The sequence below is a fragment of the Onychomys torridus genome, chromosome 5, assembly GCF_903995425.1.
Source record: "Onychomys torridus chromosome 5, mOncTor1.1, whole genome shotgun sequence".
Lineage (NCBI taxonomy): Eukaryota > Metazoa > Chordata > Mammalia > Rodentia > Cricetidae > Onychomys > Onychomys torridus.
In genome coordinates, this window is record NC_050447.1 from 11,009,924 (window position 1) to 11,027,202 (window position 17,279).

Below are 17,279 nucleotides of genomic sequence, written 5' to 3' on the forward strand. Positions count from 1 at the left end.
TTCAGTGCGCCCCAGGCACCGATGTGAAGACGGCACCCCGCCGGCAAACAGCCCCTAAGCTCACACCAGCCCTACACTTCTCGTCTAGGTCGGCTCCAGCCCTATCCTTGCCCAGCATCTTACGTACTGTGCCTTCCTGGCCCCCTCCCCCCGCCTTCTCAGCCTTGGCGTCTTCGTGGGTGACCCTCCTGTCCCAGTGTGAACCAGATCCCCCTTCTTTCCCAGCCTCTGTGGGACCCAGAGCCAGGGCTTGTCTTCCCATATCCAAACATGTGGTGCGATTGGGGGAGTTGGGGGAGGGGTTCAAGATGGCCGCCAAGATGGCTGGCAGCCTCTTTATCTCTGTCTGTCTCCCCCTCTCTCTGCTTACCCTCATGCCTCCGATAGAGTGAGGGGTCACCGTGGGGAGGGAGTCAGATGTTGTGGGGACAGGTGTGGAGGACACCTGAGGGTGGATGTCTGTTCTGAGCCTGTTGACCTCCAGTGCTGCTGAGGGGGAGGCCATCGGTACCTGTTTCTCTTTCCTGCACCCCAAGGGCAGGAGTGAGTTTGTAATCCGACCCGAAGTCCAACCCCATTCTGGCCCCCAACCTGACGGCTCCTTGTGCTGCACCGGCTTCCTAGACCCTGGTACTACCCCATCAATCATGGAATGTCAGGGTGTTCCATTGAGGGTCCCCCTAGCATCCTCTTCTCCATCTGCCCACAGTCAGGCGCTGGGGACCTTGGTGTGTGTGTGTTAGGGGAGGCCGGCTAGGACAGGTCCAGCTTTGAGGACAGATGACTTCTCCACACCCTGCCCATTAGTGCCGAATTTATTACTTAAAAAGTAGGGTGAAAACAGGGAAAATAAGAGACGGAATACAACCTTCATTATCATATCGAGAAAATTATCTGTGATTTTCCTAACTAGCAATTTGTCTGCCACGCCGTTCAGATACGACTTGCCCATTAATTACAGAGATGAAAACTGATCTGGAAGGCGGAAAGGGGAACTGATCCTACGGCTGGCGGCGTGGCACCTTTGTACGTGGATGCGTGGGTACTAACCCTCCTGTTGACATGCCACCATCTTCCTCCTCTGGCTTGGCCCACCCTGTTGCTCTGCCTTCTGACGTGCTCCCTGACTCCTGTTTGTGGGGACCGGCATGCTCCACTATCACGTGTGCCGCTGGACACCCTTAGGTGTGGAGATAGCCCCCAGAGTTGGGGGAGGGTGGGGAGCTGGGGACTAGCGCACCTGGGCCACTGAGCCCAGGAGGAGGAGGTGGGAGGCCGGAGACGCGAAGCTAGGCTTCTATTCCCAGCCTGCCCTGGGGAACCCCCTTCTCCTAGGGGGCGCTCTGGAAGCCCCACGAGGGGGGAGGAGCCGCGGACGCCAGCTCCAGGCGGAGTCTGTTTGCATCAGTCCCTCTGGTTTCCACCTGCACGTGGGACTGTCTGCCGCCTGTGTCTCTTGTGTCTGTGTGTTGGCTGCCCCACCAGGCTGGCAAGAGACCCTTTGGTGCGTCAGCCTCGGCTTGAGCATCTAACAGGAGAATAAAGAGGGTCACGCGGGCCGAGAACCCCTGGAGTGTATACCCCTAAAGAAGTGTTGTAGGAGTGGGAGCCACCTTCTACTGCAGATGGGGAGCTTCTGGTCTCTGTTCCCGCCCTCTGCCGGTTCTCCAGCCAGACATGGCCAAGGACACTGAAAGCTCTGGTTTCTGTGTGGGCTGCTCTCAGGGATCAGATTTCCAGTTGCCAGACGCTTCCCCTCCTCCAGCTTCTCTGTGGGGGAGGGGCTGAGCAAGGTGGGGGTTCCCTGGCGAGCTGAAGGTGCCCAGCAAGACCGCATGCTCCTATGTCTGGTATGGAACCAAATGGTTGCTACTGAATGCAGAAATCGGGGTCCTGGGGTTGGGGTGGGGGCTCTCCACATGCCGCTGGTTTCCCTGCCTGTGTCTGGGTGTGTAGCTACTTGCCCCTGAGGGTCCGGATGGTGCTTTCCTTGGTGAGTTTTGCTGAGGGGTGACTCGGGGGCAGCTGTCTGTGTGCACAGGACAGGAGGGCTTTCTTTGCCCACACCTACTAGTGTAGGCTCAGCTGTGTGTCCCAGTACTTCTTGGAGCAAGCAGGATTGGCACTCTCCTCTCCAAGCAAGCTGCAAATACAGGTGCTTTTTCTGCTGGGTGCCAGGCGTGAGGTGCTGGCCACTTCTATTCCCTTGGCTCACAGCCTGACAGAGAAGGTGTGCTCGTGTGTGTGTGTGTGTGTGTGTGTGTGTGTGTGTGTGTGTGTGTGTTCGTTCGTTCGTTCTAGGGAGGATGGCCCTAGACTGCAAACAGAGACCCTCAGCCCCTCAACCTCGGTGTAGAGCATGATGTCACCGCCTCTCTTTCATCCCACTCCTTCACATTCCTGCCATGCTCCCACCTTTTCAAAGGCACTTCCGTCCAGGACATGGCCCATGCACTATGCTTCAAACTGCAGCTCCCACAGCACTCCTGGCTTTCTGTGTAGCCTGTGGCTTTCACACCTCTGTAATTTCCTGATTTATCGCGCCTGTCTGTTTACTGTCTGTCTGCCTGAGTAAGATTCAGAAGTTCAGGGATCTTGTTGCTAGGTGTGCTCTTAGAGCTCAGGGGCCCTGGAAGAACTCTTGGCTGAGCTGCATGTGGTGGTACCAGCCTACCTTCCCAAGACTTGGAGGGCTGAGCATGAATTCAAGGCTGCAAAGGGAGAGATTTTAATAATTTAAAAGACAGAGAGAGAGAGAGAGAGAGAGAGGTGGCTTAGAGATTAAAAGAATGTGCTGCTCTTGTAGAGGACCAGAATTCAGTTTTCAGCACCCACATCAGTTCATAGCTATCCATAACTCCAGCTCCAAGGGACCTGACATCTCTAGCATTCATGAGCACCGTTACTCAGGCTGTCCTCCGTCCCCCACACATAAACATGATTACAAATAATAAAGATGAGATTTCTAAACTGAGGGAGGGAGGCAGGCAGGCAGGCTGGCACTCTTGACTGGACAGGAGGGTCCTTTCCTCAGAGTTGGAGAGGAGCCCTGTGTGATAACTTTGACCTGGCCCCCTTTTCAGAGGCAGGGCCTGGGCTGGGCTAGCTATGCTACCTTCTTTGCATGCCTGTGCCCACCTGGGGACAATCTCAGGGTACTCACAGGTACCTTTGTGTGTGAGGTTGTCTTTATGGGAACATGGCTCCAAATTACTGTGTGCTACAGGGTTTAGGTCCTGAAGTGGCAATTCAAGGAATACTTACCCTACCCAGGGGGTTGGGAGCCCCTGAGTCAAGGTCTGAGCAGTTGCTCCCAAGGTCCCTTGGGCACTGACCCTACTTCTCCCTGGGATGGGACCCTTCACATGATTTCAGTTTCTCTGGGCCTTGGGGAGCTAGTAACCAGAATTCTGTCTTGCTCACTTCCCACTCCAAAGTGTGTGGGGAGATAACAATTCAGTCAATAAATTGGAGACTAAAAATAGTTCTGCAACCCCCCCATCTAAAAATAAACAGTGACACCCCCCCCACACACACACACATGCTAAAAAATAGCTTAAAAGTCACAAGTGGACTGTGGGCCACTGGTAGTCCAGTGGTGCCCCTGATGTTGGATCCTGATATTCATGCTAGCCCCTTCTCTCTCTCGGGCACACTCTCTCCTGGTGTGCCCCAGGCTGGGCACATACCTTCCACTCTCTTGCCTCAGCTTCCTGAGTGCTGGGATGACAGGCTTCAGAACCCACAAGCCCTTCATTGTGTTTTTATGAGACCGCTGTGCAATCTGTAGGGAGCCTAACGACACTTTAGGGCTACACCTACCCAATGGCAGCAGCATCCCCCCCCACACACACTGCTGCGCTGCACTCAGTAGCCTCTCCAGACTGACCCCAAGGCAGAATTGCCCAGTTGAGAAGTATATTCTATGGCTCTGAGCCCAGGTTTGGTTACCCCCCTGCCCTGAAAAGCAAGATAGGAATTTCTGTGGGCTTTGTGGAACAGCTCTATTTCAAGTTCATCACCCTCCTCACTGTGAAGAGGATGTAAGAACCCCTTCTTAGCTCACCAAGGACAAGAATGGCCCAGAGCATATCAACTGAGGGGCACCCTCATTTGGGGAACCACAGTGCTTTGGGACTCAGGCATAGTCTGGCTGCCTCCCCACTGTTTTGATTCCCTCATTCTCTCTGGACCTGTTCTGTAAACCACGGATGGCCTAGAACACCTTTTCCTTCCATGGATTTCTGCATGACTTAGCTGAAGGGTCATCTCCAGGTAATACCCAGGGAGATGGCTCAGTAGTTAAGAGCACTGGCTGCTCTTCCCGATGACCTAGGTTCAGTTCCTGGCACCCACACGGCCACTGACTGTAACTCTAGTGACAGGGAGTCCCTCACCTTCTCTGGCTTCTGTGGGCACCGAACATATATGTAGGAAAACCCCATACATATAATTAAAAAAACAATGAAAATGCAAGCCCCCCAGCCCCTGTTCCTTGTACCCATTGTCTCCCATTGTACCTGTACATGATCAAATCGACCTCATTACCACCATCTCCCCTGCCCCAGTGCCTGGCTAACATACGGTGATGCTCAGGAGAGCAGGGGTAAAGACTGCTTATCTATCTATCTATCTGTCTGTCAATCTGTCTGTCTGTCTATCTATCTATCTTAGGTGGTGGAGACAGGACCCAGGACTTCCTGTATGTTAGAAAAGTGCTCCACTATGAGATCCTGCAGCCCCAAACCAAATGTTATTTCTGAGCCTTATGACCCTATTATGTCACTGGCTGTGCCCCTGCTGAGAGTCAGAATTCCCAAACTGTGACCTGCATATACATCTTGTCAGTAAGCTGGAAGTGTGGGCCTCCAGGATTTGAACCTTGGACCCGGGGATGCTATTCTGGGGCTTTGTCCTTTTGCCCTATTGAGAATCCATCTCTGAAATTTCCCTCTCTGGGCTTTGCACTCTCCTGCCAGCATGCATCCATCAGAGGGCCAGGAGCATCCTGTTCACCTCGTCTCGGGGTCTTGGCTTCTGGCACTGATTTCTGCCATGGCATGGGAGGTGAAGCTTGGGTGGACAGGAACACTGGGAGGCAGACCCCTGCCACCCTGGTACTAGCTTACCATAGCAGAGAGCAAAGCGGGGCAGGCATGTAGGTCAGAGCTTCTTGGAGGAGGGGGCTCCCCAGCTGTGGCCTGGAGGAGAAACTGGCTAGAGAGCCTGGAAGGAAGTCCTCCCTAAGGTGAGAAAGACACAGGCTCATATAAGGAAAGAAAAAGTATTTTGTAGCTGTGGACAGGAAGCTGGGCTGGACCTCAGTGTTGTCAGTTTAGAGAGGTCCAGGGTTCACCTATGGAGTGTAGAGAGGCTCAGCCTGAGATCCGCTGCCCAGGTCTGGTAGTGCTCCTGGACTGAGAATGGGTGGACCTGGTCCAGGGTCAGAGCCCACGTGGGAAGAGTCAGAGCCCTAGGGAAGAAAACCCTCATAGCCAAAGGTGTTGGAGTGGGGGCCAGAAGCAGCTAGCTTTTCCTGGCCTCATGATATGGAAATGAGGTAGCGCAGTGGCCTCAGACACAGGGATGAGGTGGTGCAGTGGCCTCAGACACAGGGATGAGCTGGTACAGTGGCCTCAGACACGGGGGTGAGGTGGTGTGGTGTCACTGAGGCAGAGTTGAACAGGATTGATAGGCAGGGAGGAGAGTGGATGGGAGGAATGAGTTTCTAGGTTTGGTGGGAGGTAGGGAAAAGGAAGGAATAGGCTGTTGTGCCCCCTCCAGTCCCAGGACCACAATCCACACAGTCTACTCTTCCAGCGGAGACCTCTGCAGCAGAGGTGAACACTCACGTGACATCTCACTCCTCTTTTGCTTAGAAATGCTTCCCCCTTGCGCACAGGGGGAAAGGCCAGGGTTATCTCAGGGCCACAAGGTACCTTCGTTTGCTGCCTGCCTACTGTGTTTCAGCACACTGCTGCCTCAGGACCTTTGCACGTCCCTGACTGCAGTGGTGCTCACACATATGCCCCAGTCTTAAAATGTCACCCCCACCCTGTGTGCCTGACTCTTTGCGCCTGTTCTAACAATAACCTACCCCGTGCCCGGGGCTGGGTGTGTGGTAGTTGAAGATAGGACCTTCTTCTCTGAGACCATCAACAACTGGGCTGAGTCCAACTCAGGGAGAAATCCGAGAGACAGTGTGGGAAAGAGGATGAATTTCCTTAGGGGGAGACGGAGTCAGATGTCGGGGTACCAGACCTGCATGTATGAGGAGGAGTTGGAGGAAGGGCCCTGTGCAGGGCCCTAACAGACGAGCCTGACATGCTGTATTAGGTTACAGGGGCAATGGGGAGCCGTTGAGAATTGTGGGCAGCGAGTGATATAACTGGGTCCTCATTTTGCAGATACCCTGGACTTAGGGTAAAGCCTGGGGATAGGGGAGGGAGAGGCTAGAGAAAAGGTGTTCGGGGTACAGGGTGTTGTGGGTAGCTCTAGCCTCTCTGTAACACAGGGATGCCTGATGGTCAGCTGGGTGCACCCCCAGCCTTTACATATTTAAAAGTCCATTCACTTATTTATTTTGAAACAGAACATTACAACCTGCTTAATCCTGGATGGCTTGGTTTCACTTTGTAGACCAGGCTAGCCTTGAACTTGTGATACTCCCGTGTCTGCTTCCAGTTAGGGCAGCATTCTGAAGCTTTTCTACTGAATAATTACACATCCAGTTCCTTCTCTGCTGGGTGTTAGGACACAGACTCATACACAGCCCTGCAGAGCCAACGTCTAGTGGGAGAGAGAAGCATGTAATGAAACATCCAGGTTCCTTGACAGAAGAACCACAAGGAAATAAAGAAATAGACGAAGGATAGAGCACTGGGGTGATGCCATTGACAGGGCCTTCCTGGGCCCTGAGAGAGTGTGAGCCAAGTCCAGTAGATGAGGGTAGCTGCAGGGGGAGGAGGCAGTCTGTGCAAAGGTCCTGGCATAGGGCCATGCAAGAGAGTTCATGTTGCAAGGTTTGGGGGCCTTGGTGAGGTCTGAGGAAGGTGGCAGCCATGGAGTATTCTGAGCAGAAAGACAGAAATGATTCAGGTGCTAGCTGGCTAGCCCTGGCCTCACTGGAGAATGAGGGTAAGAGCCAGGGGGTTCAGGGAAGAAGTAACTCCTGAGCAGAGGTGGCCCAGGGACCCAGGACAGCTGTCTGTGGGGCAGGGTATTGGGAAGGACCCGGCTGCTGTCTGGTGAGTCTGAGGTACTCAATATGTAGTGGGAACCCTGTCCTTGCCCCCAGCCTCTGGGAGAAGGACATGTGCCCAGCACTCTCAGGCACCTGCTCCGTCTTTGCAAGACACCCTTGCTAGTTCCCATGTAGGGCCTAGGAGATGGGCCCAAAAGGCCAGGAGCCTGATCAATTGATCCAGACCCAAGGCTCCACTCCAGACCAGCACTGGCCACTGTGCCTCCCAGCCCTGGCTTCCTGGAAGTGCAGGCGGAAGTGGGCTCACAGCCAGCAACAGGAGACAAGGTGCCTAAGGGGTGGCTGTTCCTGGGATGGGCAAGTGAGGCCAGGAGGGGCCCAGCGCCCCTTCTGGTTGCCTACCACCCCTCCTTAGACACTCAGACTCCCACTCACTCAGCATACAGGGTTGCCGTGGCAACAGCAGGCTAGGGCAGGCTCCAGGCGCCCCCTCTCCTCCAGCAGCCGCTTCTCCTCCTGTCAGGCTCTTGTCCCCGCCCTGGGGCACTCGAGGACAGACCCTGCTGCTGCACATGCCCTCTCTAGGCTTAAGGCAGCCGTAGGACTCAGGCACAAACATAGAGGCAGGTGTGTGGTCCCTGGGGGACACCAGGGTCCAGTGCCCACTGAGGGTGAGTCGCCAGCCTTGTTTCCCCCGGGTCACAGGGTATGGAAGGAGATGGGCACAGCTGTGTACACACCTGGTTCCTTGAGCTGCCACGGAGCATCTCATTCTTCACCACACCTGCGCACAGCTGGAGCCTGCGGGGGTTTCTTCTTCCTCCTGGTCGCCACCACATCAGTAGGGTACTTTCTGCTCTGGGCCATGTGTGGGTGCTCAGTGAGGGCTCTAAGCTTTCGGTCTAAGGAAGGTGGGAGCCATGCAGTGTTCTACACTGAGGGGATGGAAATGATTCGGGTACTCACAAGCACCCTGTGACCTGCAGGGGTGGGGCAGGCTGGAGAGTGAAAGTAGGGGTCAGGTTCAGGGAGGAGGGACCGTGCTGGACAGAGATAGCACCAGAACAGAAGGTACCCATTCCATAAAATGGGTCCTGCAGCCTCTGGCTTTGTGGGTGTGATAGCACACAGCTGTCATCCCAGCACTTTGGGGGCAGAGGCAGAGGGATTGCTACAAGCTCAAGGCCAGCCTGAGTTTGAGACCCCAGGTGTGGCAGTGTGTCTCCATGACCCCAGTGAGGATGGATGGGCATTGAGGTGTCGGAGTGAGTGAGGAGCTAGCCAGGTACTACTCCACACAGCTGCTGAGCTCTAGGTTCCGGGAGAGACCCTGCCTTAAAATAAGATGGAGAGTGAATGAAGATAATGTGCCCTGACTTTCTCAAAACTATTCATTTAAGAGCAGGAGAGATGGCTGGTTCACCTGTTGGGGCGTGTGTTCTGCTTTTCCAGAGAATCCAAGTCAGTTCCCAGTACTTACGACAGTTGACTCAGGGATCCAGTGCCTGTGGCCTCCCTTGGCATTGGCACTCGAGTGTACATACCCGCCTACACACACACACACACACACACACACACACACACACAGCGGCGCACGCAAGGTCTCACTATTCATCCCTGGCTGTCCTAGAATTTACTCTGTAGATCAGGCTGGTCTTAAAATCATAGAGATCCTCCTGCCTCTGTCTCCTGTGTGCTGGGATTAAAGGTGTGTGCCAGCATTCCTGGAAAAGTCTTGAAGTGTGGCTCAGTGTTTGCCCAGCATAAGGCTTCCTAAACTTTGTTACTCACAATCCCTTTTTACCTGAGAAATTGACACATGAATCTAGTAGAGAGATCACAAATCATACACTAGCTGGTCATAAACCATAAGGGAATTTCAAGACAATTCTTTGGTATATATAATTTATATATACGTATAATTTCACCATTTTTTAAAGATGAACTCAGGTGAGCAGGCTAATGAGATGAACATGCTTACTAGTTTTCACAGGTGGAATGAAATCTCAGCTGAGTTATTACCACTACAGGACACACAGTCTCCTGTGTTGTCCAGCGTCACTTGGTACAGGTACTTTAGAATCGTCCATGCTGAGAACCAGTTTCACATGAATACACAGTTCAAAAGGCAGAAGCATGTTTGGTAGTGTTCAGAACTTGCTGGAAATTCTGTCCTAATCTCAAGCCAGTATTCATTCAATAATGTATAATTTTTAGATTATGTTATGTGTGTGGGTATGTGCATGTCCATGCAGGTGCCCACAGAGGCCAAGAGACATGAGATACACTGGAATAGAGTTGAGGTGATTATGGGTGCTGGGAACCCAACTCAAGTCCTGCTACAGCACTACACCTTTTTTTTTTCCTTTGGGGGAGAGGGGTGTCAAGACAGGATTTCTTTATGTATCCAGGCTGGCCTGGATCTCACAGAGATCCTCCTGCCTCTGCCTCCAGAAGGCTGGGATTAAAGGTGTGTGACCACCATGCCCAGCAGTAGTATACACTTTTAACCACTAAATCATTTTCCCAGCTTCCCCTCAAACAAGTTTAAAAATCAAAGAATATAATACAATCCAAAGACATACTTAGGAATGGTAGTAGGAAAATAATAAAAGTTCTTATTTTCCCATAATTAAACCACTATGTGCTGGGCGGTGGTGGCACAATAAATGCAGAGAACTTTGTAAGAATGGTCAACACTGCAGACCACACACCTCTGGCAGTCTAGTCTGAGAGACAAGGCACACAGTTCATAGGTGCTAAGTGGGTAGCAACCAAGGCACACACTGCAAATGCTGTGCACTCAGAGCCAAGGCTCCAGTGAAGTCAGAGTAGCCTAGGCAATACTTCAGAAACGCCTCCAGCTTGTGATCTATTTGATCTGAAGTAGTTTTTGGTCTTTGCACATTCGGACAGTTGATGAAGAGCTAGCAACTTTTTCACTACCCCGCCCTCAGTTTGTGAGGCTACAACCCATGGTGTGAGAAGCTGGCTTCCCCAGCTCACAGAGCCTGGGTCCATCCTTAGCACTCCAGGGAAGAAGAACCAGGCCTGGTGGCATGCACACACAATTCCAGCCTTAAGAAAGCTATTATTCGGGCTGGAGATTTAACTCAGTGGTAGAGTGCTTGCCTAGCAAGCACAAGGCCCTGGGTTTGATTCTCAGCTCAAAAAAAAAAAAAAAAAAAAAAAAGCTATTATTCTAGTTACAGGTGATTGTGAGCCATCGTATGGGTGCTGGGAGCTGAACAGTCCTGTGCAAGAAAGAGCAGGTCCTCTTGACCTTTGAGCCTTCTCTCCAGACCATATGTTGCAATTTAAAAAAAAAAAAAAAAACAACCCACAGTGATCCCTCTGCCTGCTGGTAGCCTAGAGTATTTGGACAAAAGGGAACTGTGGGGACAGACTGACTCCTGCTTCATTCCTGAGCTGGGACAAGGTGAGGAAGAGCAAGCAAGGGTCTGGGGCTTCTGAGATGTGGACCTGGAAGGTGGCTGCCACTGGTGGGTGGGAGGGCTTTTTTTGTGGTCTGGTCCTGCTAGAGAGTACACTTGTAGCCTCCTTAGGTTATGAGCTGTATGGGGACTCCCTCTGGGGTCTCTGCATTATGGAAGCAGCCTTGGAGGAGGAGAGCCCCCCATAATTACATCCCACCTGATGAGGGTCTAAGTGGAGACTGTTGTTCCCTGAGGGAGCGGGGCTGGGGAGGTGGCGGATTATAGGTCTGGCCCAGATTGTTTAAAGCTGGCTCCACTTTGGGGACTTGGACACACACGGGGCAGGCAGAGGCTTCTAGAGCCTCCTGTGAGGTAGTGAACCAGCCTTTGCAGTTGTATTTCCTCCTGCCTCTGGGGCTAGCTAGCTCACCTGCAAAGAAAGCTCTGTAAGAGGCAGGTGAAAACTGCCAGGACTGCCTGGGCGTAGAGGTGGGTGAGTGCCAGGGAGGGTCCATCTCCAGTACAGAAGTGGCCTGCACTGTCCCAGGCCACCCACGTCTGGGCAGGATGAGGGAAGAAGGTGGCTAGATGGTCAGGGGCCTGGCGGTGAAGAGAGATGGCCGTGGCGGGCACACATGGGCCGGACAAACCTTCAGGGGGTTACTGACAGACTGCCACATGGGAAGGCCACATCAGGGGTGGCTTGGAGCAGGAGTTAAAGGGTGAGCAGATGGTGAGTTTATGGCACAGGATCAGGGACTGTTGTCCTCAGTCTGAGCCCCCAAGTAATAACCCTGTACCTGGGAATCATGGGAGACCGTCCTAGACAGTGCTTGGAAGCTGGGAGCTTCTGGGAGCGTGGGTGGGGGGTGGGGGGACTGACAGGCCAGCAAGGTGGCACCTGAGGAGTAGAAGGAAGTTGAGCTGTGGGATGAGCGGGTGAGGGGCAGAGGGGACTATACACAGGTAGACCTGCGGTGGAAGGGAGTGGATAGGTCTGAGATTTGGTCAACAAATAGAATTTCTTAGTATGTAGAGCCAGCTCTAGAAGTTGGTGTGGTGGTCATGAACCAAGCACTCTAGGTCCCCAGATGGGCAGTTTCCTAACCAGATAAACAGTCACATCTGAGCAAAAGGACAGCCAGCCATGTGGATAACTCATGAGCTGAGCTGTATGTAGAGGAAGGAAAGGCCGAGCAAGGCCCAGGTAGAGCAGAACGGAAATGTGTCATTGATAGGTGGTTTCTCAAAGACTTTAAAATGGGAGGAGCTGGAGGGAGGCTGTGTTGGGGGATCCCAGACGGGAAAGAAGAGACTTGGGACATACTGGAGTGGAAGGGGCAAGCTAGGTGAGGTGCGGGGGTGGGAGTACAACACGGTGCTTCCGCTGTTATCAGGTGAGGTTTATGGCCTAGGCCCTGAGAACACAGAGGGTAGAACAGCAAGTGAGAACTGAGGCCCTAGGAGAAGCTCATGACACCCTGATCCCAACTTCCTCTCCTCCCACTCCGCCCGGCTGTCTCCAACTCACCCCGAGAGTCCCCTAGAAAGGAAAGAGGGGACTTGGGTGTCCCTGATCCCCTATCGGTGGCGCCAGCCAGCTGGATTCTAATTAGCTGCCAGAGTGGAGAGACAGGAGGCAGAGGCTAGGGGCGGGGCTGGATCTCTGCCCGAAGCCAAGGCTGAAATCAAATTGGACACCTCTTGCCCTCCTTGAGGGATGAAGATGCTTGGTGGTGGGGTTTAGGGATGAGGGATGAAGCAGCTTTGGTGTGGGTGGGTGCTGGGCAGCCATGCTGACCTGTCAAGCTGCCCCCAGGGAGGTTCTGTTGGAGAAGAGGGACCAGAGCTGGTTAGAGTGACCCTGGAACAGGGCAGTGTGCACCCCAGTCCAGGAAGCAGAAGACAGACTCCCACTGGACTTGTTGAGGTCAGCTCCTGCCCAGTATCACTCCGCTGTCCTCCCTCAGGCTGGTGGGCCAGGCCGTGGTACCCTGGTGATGCGGGGCGAGGCACCCCCCACAGTCCGCTGAGAGCCCTGCACCCGCCCCTGGCCTTCGCCATGGCCCGCTTGGCTGCAGCACTCTGGAGTCTCTGTATCACCACTGTCCTCGTCACCTCTGCTACCCAAGGTAGGTGCTGTCTGGGCTGGGGAAGGGCTGGGTCTCCAAACCCAGATGGAAGGTGGGAAGCATGAATTCTCTGGACCACAGCCTCCACCCCAGATGAAGCTGGACCAGGCCAGAGGGAACCTGGTGATGCCACTCTTGGCAGGCACCATTGAGGGGTGTTGAACTCCCAGTAGGCCAGTGCACTGGGTGCTGTCTTGCTTAGGACCCCTAGGACTAAGACAGGCCTTCGGGGGAGCAGCTATCCCCCCCTGCCCCACCCCCCCCATCCCCCGTCATTCATCACATCTCTGAGGCTTATTGGGACCAAGGCTTAATTAAAGCATGCCTGCTGACGTTTATTTAAAAACAACTAATTACCCAGCTCCGGCCTGGGATCCTGCACATGCCACAATTAGTGCCCTGAGCCTGCTGCCCACTGTTGACATTACTTAGTTACCATCCCCAGGTTGGGCACCAGCTGTGTGCAGGACAACAGAAGCCAAGAAGGGGTCTACTGGCCTGGCCCTTCCCAGAGGGCTCCCTCCCCACCTCGCCGGGGGAGGGCTCCCTCCCCTGGAAAGTCACTGGGATATTGTCAGCCTTGTTCTGAAGCCTTGGCAGGGTCCTGCTGGCCAGTGACCCAATCTTCCTAGTGCCCAAGTTCCGGGCCCAGCCCCTGCTAGGCCAGGAGGGGCTGCCTCCACCCCCAGCCCCATGTGATCCAGCCCTCCACCCCCGGCCTCCCTCCCTGACAAGAAAGCTAAAATTAGAGGAGGAAGCAGATGGTACGACAGGAGCACATGGGAAACTTTTCTCAGCTGGGGCTCTGCTCACCCCCAGAAACCCGAAGGCCTGGCTGCTATAACCCCTGGGGACTCTGTCAATATTAGGTGGACCCTGTCTCTGAAGAGGGCTAGCTTGGCTCTGCCACCATAGTACAAGCACATTTCGCAGTACATAGCTTCCTCCCAGCTATGGCCCTCCCCCAGGCATCTGTAGTTTCTGCCTTCCTGTACCCTGTGTGCCTGGGCTGCAACCAGTAGTACCCCAAAGTGGTTACCAGGGCAGCCTGGCGCATGTCAACCTGGATCCTGAGAAATACCCATAACAAAAAAATGAGCATCTCGTCAGCACATTAGTAGGCATTAACTGTAGATTAACCTCTGTGGTAGCAGACCAGAGACTCGATAGGTGCCTTGGAGCCACCAGCCAGGCCAGGAAGCAGCAGAGTTGGGACTTAGAGCTATACTGTGTGGCTCAGATTGTCATAGGGGGTCCCCTCATGTGAAGCATGCTGCCACACCTGGGGATGGAGGGAAGGATCAGAAGTTTAGGGCTAGCCTTGGCTGCTTAGACTGTGAGACCACCTAACTATGTATGATCCTTTCTCAAAAACCAAAACAGAAAGATTCCTTTGGTTTAGAATCCCCGCTGTGTGGTCCTGACCTGTGGGTGGGTGCCCATTTTACAGCTTGGGAAAACAAGGCCTGGGAAAGCTACTACCAGTAGCTATCTGCACTTAAGCATGCAAAAGTTAGACATGGTGGCACATGGCTTGTAACCTCAGAATTTGGGGGAGGCTGAGGCAAGAGGACACCAAGTTTCAAGCCAGGCTGGGCTACACAGCAAGACCCTACTTGCAGTAAATAAACCAACAAAACAGGCATGGTAGAATTGTTGCCTGGGTTCCGGCCACTCCTTGTGTGTGGTGGGAGGCCCCCAGACCACTCACTGGTGACAAGGACTGGCAGCACCCACAGACCCTACAGTACTTAGGGACAGCTTTGCAACAGGAAGACAGATCCAGCCCAGTCTTTGTCCAGTGAAGGTCTTTGTCATGGAAGAGGAAAGTCTGTGCGGTTCTGCTATGACAGCATGTCCTGGTGTCCCCAGTCTCAACAGAAGTCCCGTCATAGACTAGATTGATGGCCTTCATGGTAGCCACCCACCCCTGCAGAGGCCCTAAGTCCTGCCACCAGGGCACTCATCTGCTAGGACTGCCACAGCCATTGTCCCACCAGTGAGGAGAACAAAGGCCCACCATCATGGCAGCAGTCCAGCTGGCTCCTGCTGAGGTCTCCTCAGCCTGCTGGGGTGCCCTCCCCCCACATCTGCGCACACTCTACCCTGCTGTGTTGGATCTCCTCTGTAGTGCAGAGTGATGGCCCAGCCCCAATGTCCTGGCTGATCAGGAGGCGGAAGCAGGACCACAGTTCCAAGGACAACCTAAGCCAGTCAGTAAGATGCCACCTCAGAAGGAAAGGTGTGGTAGAGCACTTCCCGAAGGTGTTACTAGTACTGCAACAATAACAATAAAATGTACCCCAAATGCTCCCTTTTGTTAGGACCCTAGCCAGACTGCATCAAGGCCCTTTGACAGCATCATTTTTAAATTGATCTCCACTGTTTAAAAAAGAAAAAGTCATCTCCAAGCCAGATGTGGTAGTGCACACCTCTCATCCCAGCGCTTGTGAGGCTGGGGCAAGGAGGCAGATTATTGTACGTTTGTGGCCAGCTTGGGCTACCTAGTGAGTTCAAGGTCAGCATAGGCTATATTGAGACCTTCAGAGGAGGAAAATTTGTGTGTGTGTGTGTGTGCTGGGTGTGTTGGCACATGCCTATAGTCCTAGGGGGGTAGATGCAGGAGAATCAGTTCAAGGCTATGTTGCAAGTTTGCAGCTAGGCTAGGCCACATGAGACCCTTGCCTTAGTTGGGGGTTGGGAGAGAAAAAATCCAAAAGACACTATCTCCAACTACCGTCACTTTGTGAAGTACTGGGGCTTAGTTCTTCAATTCAGCATAAGATTTTGGGGGACAGGGCTAGTGAGATAGCTCAGGGGAGCTAAGGTGTTTGCCACCAAGCCTGTCCTGAGTTTAGGCACCAGTATCATTGGCAAAAGGTACAAGTGACCTCCACATGCCCACCGTCAAACACACAAAATAAATGTAAAAGGTTGTTTTGAAAGGATCTGGGGATACACAGTTGTGACTGGCCCACAACATCCAGGATGTTGTTCACTCTTACCAGGCAAGCATTCATTACAGGATGAAGAAGGGTCAGCTCTCTCTGGACCAGGTTACTCCTTCCTCCACAGGGGTTAAAACTCTGTACCACTTTATGGCTGAGTAGGCCTGAGATTCCCATAACAGCTTCCCAGCCTGGCTAAGCCAGCAGGCTTTTCTTCCCTGGTGACTGTGACACTGTCCCCAACTGTTCTGCAGGCCTGAGTCGTGCCGGGCTCCCGTTTGGATTGATGCGCCGGGAGTTAGCATGTGAAGGCTACCCCATCGAGCTGCGGTGCCCAGGCAGCGACGTCATCATGGTGGAGAATGCCAACTACGGGCGCACAGACGACAAGATCTGTGACGCCGACCCTTTCCAGATGGAGAATGTGCAGTGCTACCTGCCCGACGCCTTCAAAATCATGTCACAGAGGTGAGCCTGCTTCACCTCCACAGCCTCACATTGGTCCTGAACACAGCAGCAAGCGAGACTCTGCTGCTTCCCTCCCATGGACAGTGACCCCCAACTCACTCACCCCCAGAGAGCAGTGGTTCTCACAGTCTTCCTGATGTTGCGACCCTTTAATACAGCTCCTCGGGTTGTGGTGACCCCCAACCATAAAATTATTTTGTTGCTACTTCATAACTGTGATTTTGCTGTTATGAGTTGTAATATAAATGTCCGACATGCACACCCCTCTTGGGGTCGCAGCCCACAGGTTGAGAACCACTGTCATAGACACTTGGTCATCCCTCTGCTACCTCCAGAGATTTATTCAAGACTGTTGGTGGCAGGTGGAAGCTTGCAGAATCAAAGCAAAGGTATGCTTCCCCAAAGAAAGACAGCTACTCATAACTTACAGAAGTGTGTGTGTGTGTGTGTGTGTGTCTGTCTGTCTGTCTGTCTGTCTGTCTGTCTGTGGCAGGGTGCTTTGGTGTGCAAAATTGCCCTTGTGCATGTAGTGGGTATATAACTGTCCAGAAGGTGATTTCGTGTTTGAATGTGTGTGTGCAAATATGAAGCTTTTGTCTCTGAGCAGCTGTGGCTGTGAATAAGGGTGTACTTGTGTGACTAAGGAAGTGTCCCAGGCTGGGGCAGCCCACATAGAAAGCTGCATAACCTACTCAAAAAGTCAGTCTGTCTGGAGCCTTCAGTTTCTCCACAAGCATCCATGGCACAGGGCCCCCTGCCTGCTCTCCTTGCCTCCACCTCGTCTGTTATAAGAATGGACATTCTTCCTACATGGCAAGCATCAGTGAACACCTGAGTCATATCCTTTCCCTCTGTTCTCAGGTTCCCACCTTCTTGCAAAAGCCAAAGCCTTCCTGAGGCTAGACATGCCTATGTGACTTGCCTTGACCACTGGCCCTCCTTTCCTGTGGGCTCAGTTCAGCCTTGCAAGGCAGCTCACTGTAGAGTGCTGCCTGGGTTCAGTCCTTAGTACTGCAGAATACTTGAGCATGCGTCAGAATCTGCATCCCTGTAGCCCAAAGGCTCCCAGCCTCCCATTCTGCTCTGTCAC

General features: G+C 53.2%; 1 protein-coding gene across 3 annotated transcripts in view; it reads left to right on the top strand.

Annotated features, from left to right (window-relative positions):
- Positions 1-1,032: 1,032 nt before the first annotated feature.
- Adgrl1 (adhesion G protein-coupled receptor L1) overlaps positions 1,033-17,279 on the top strand; it is a 37,521-nt gene continuing 21,274 nt past the window's right edge. For all 3 annotated transcript variants that reach the window (XM_036188255.1, XM_036188256.1, XM_036188257.1), the window contains exons 1-3: positions 1,033-1,185; positions 12,612-12,773; positions 15,976-16,189. In XM_036188255.1, coding sequence (XP_036044148.1) covers positions 1,149-1,185; positions 12,612-12,773; positions 15,976-16,189 — 413 coding nt within the window. In that variant the 5' untranslated portion in view covers positions 1,033-1,148. The remainder of the gene's footprint in view (positions 1,186-12,611; positions 12,774-15,975; positions 16,190-17,279) is intronic.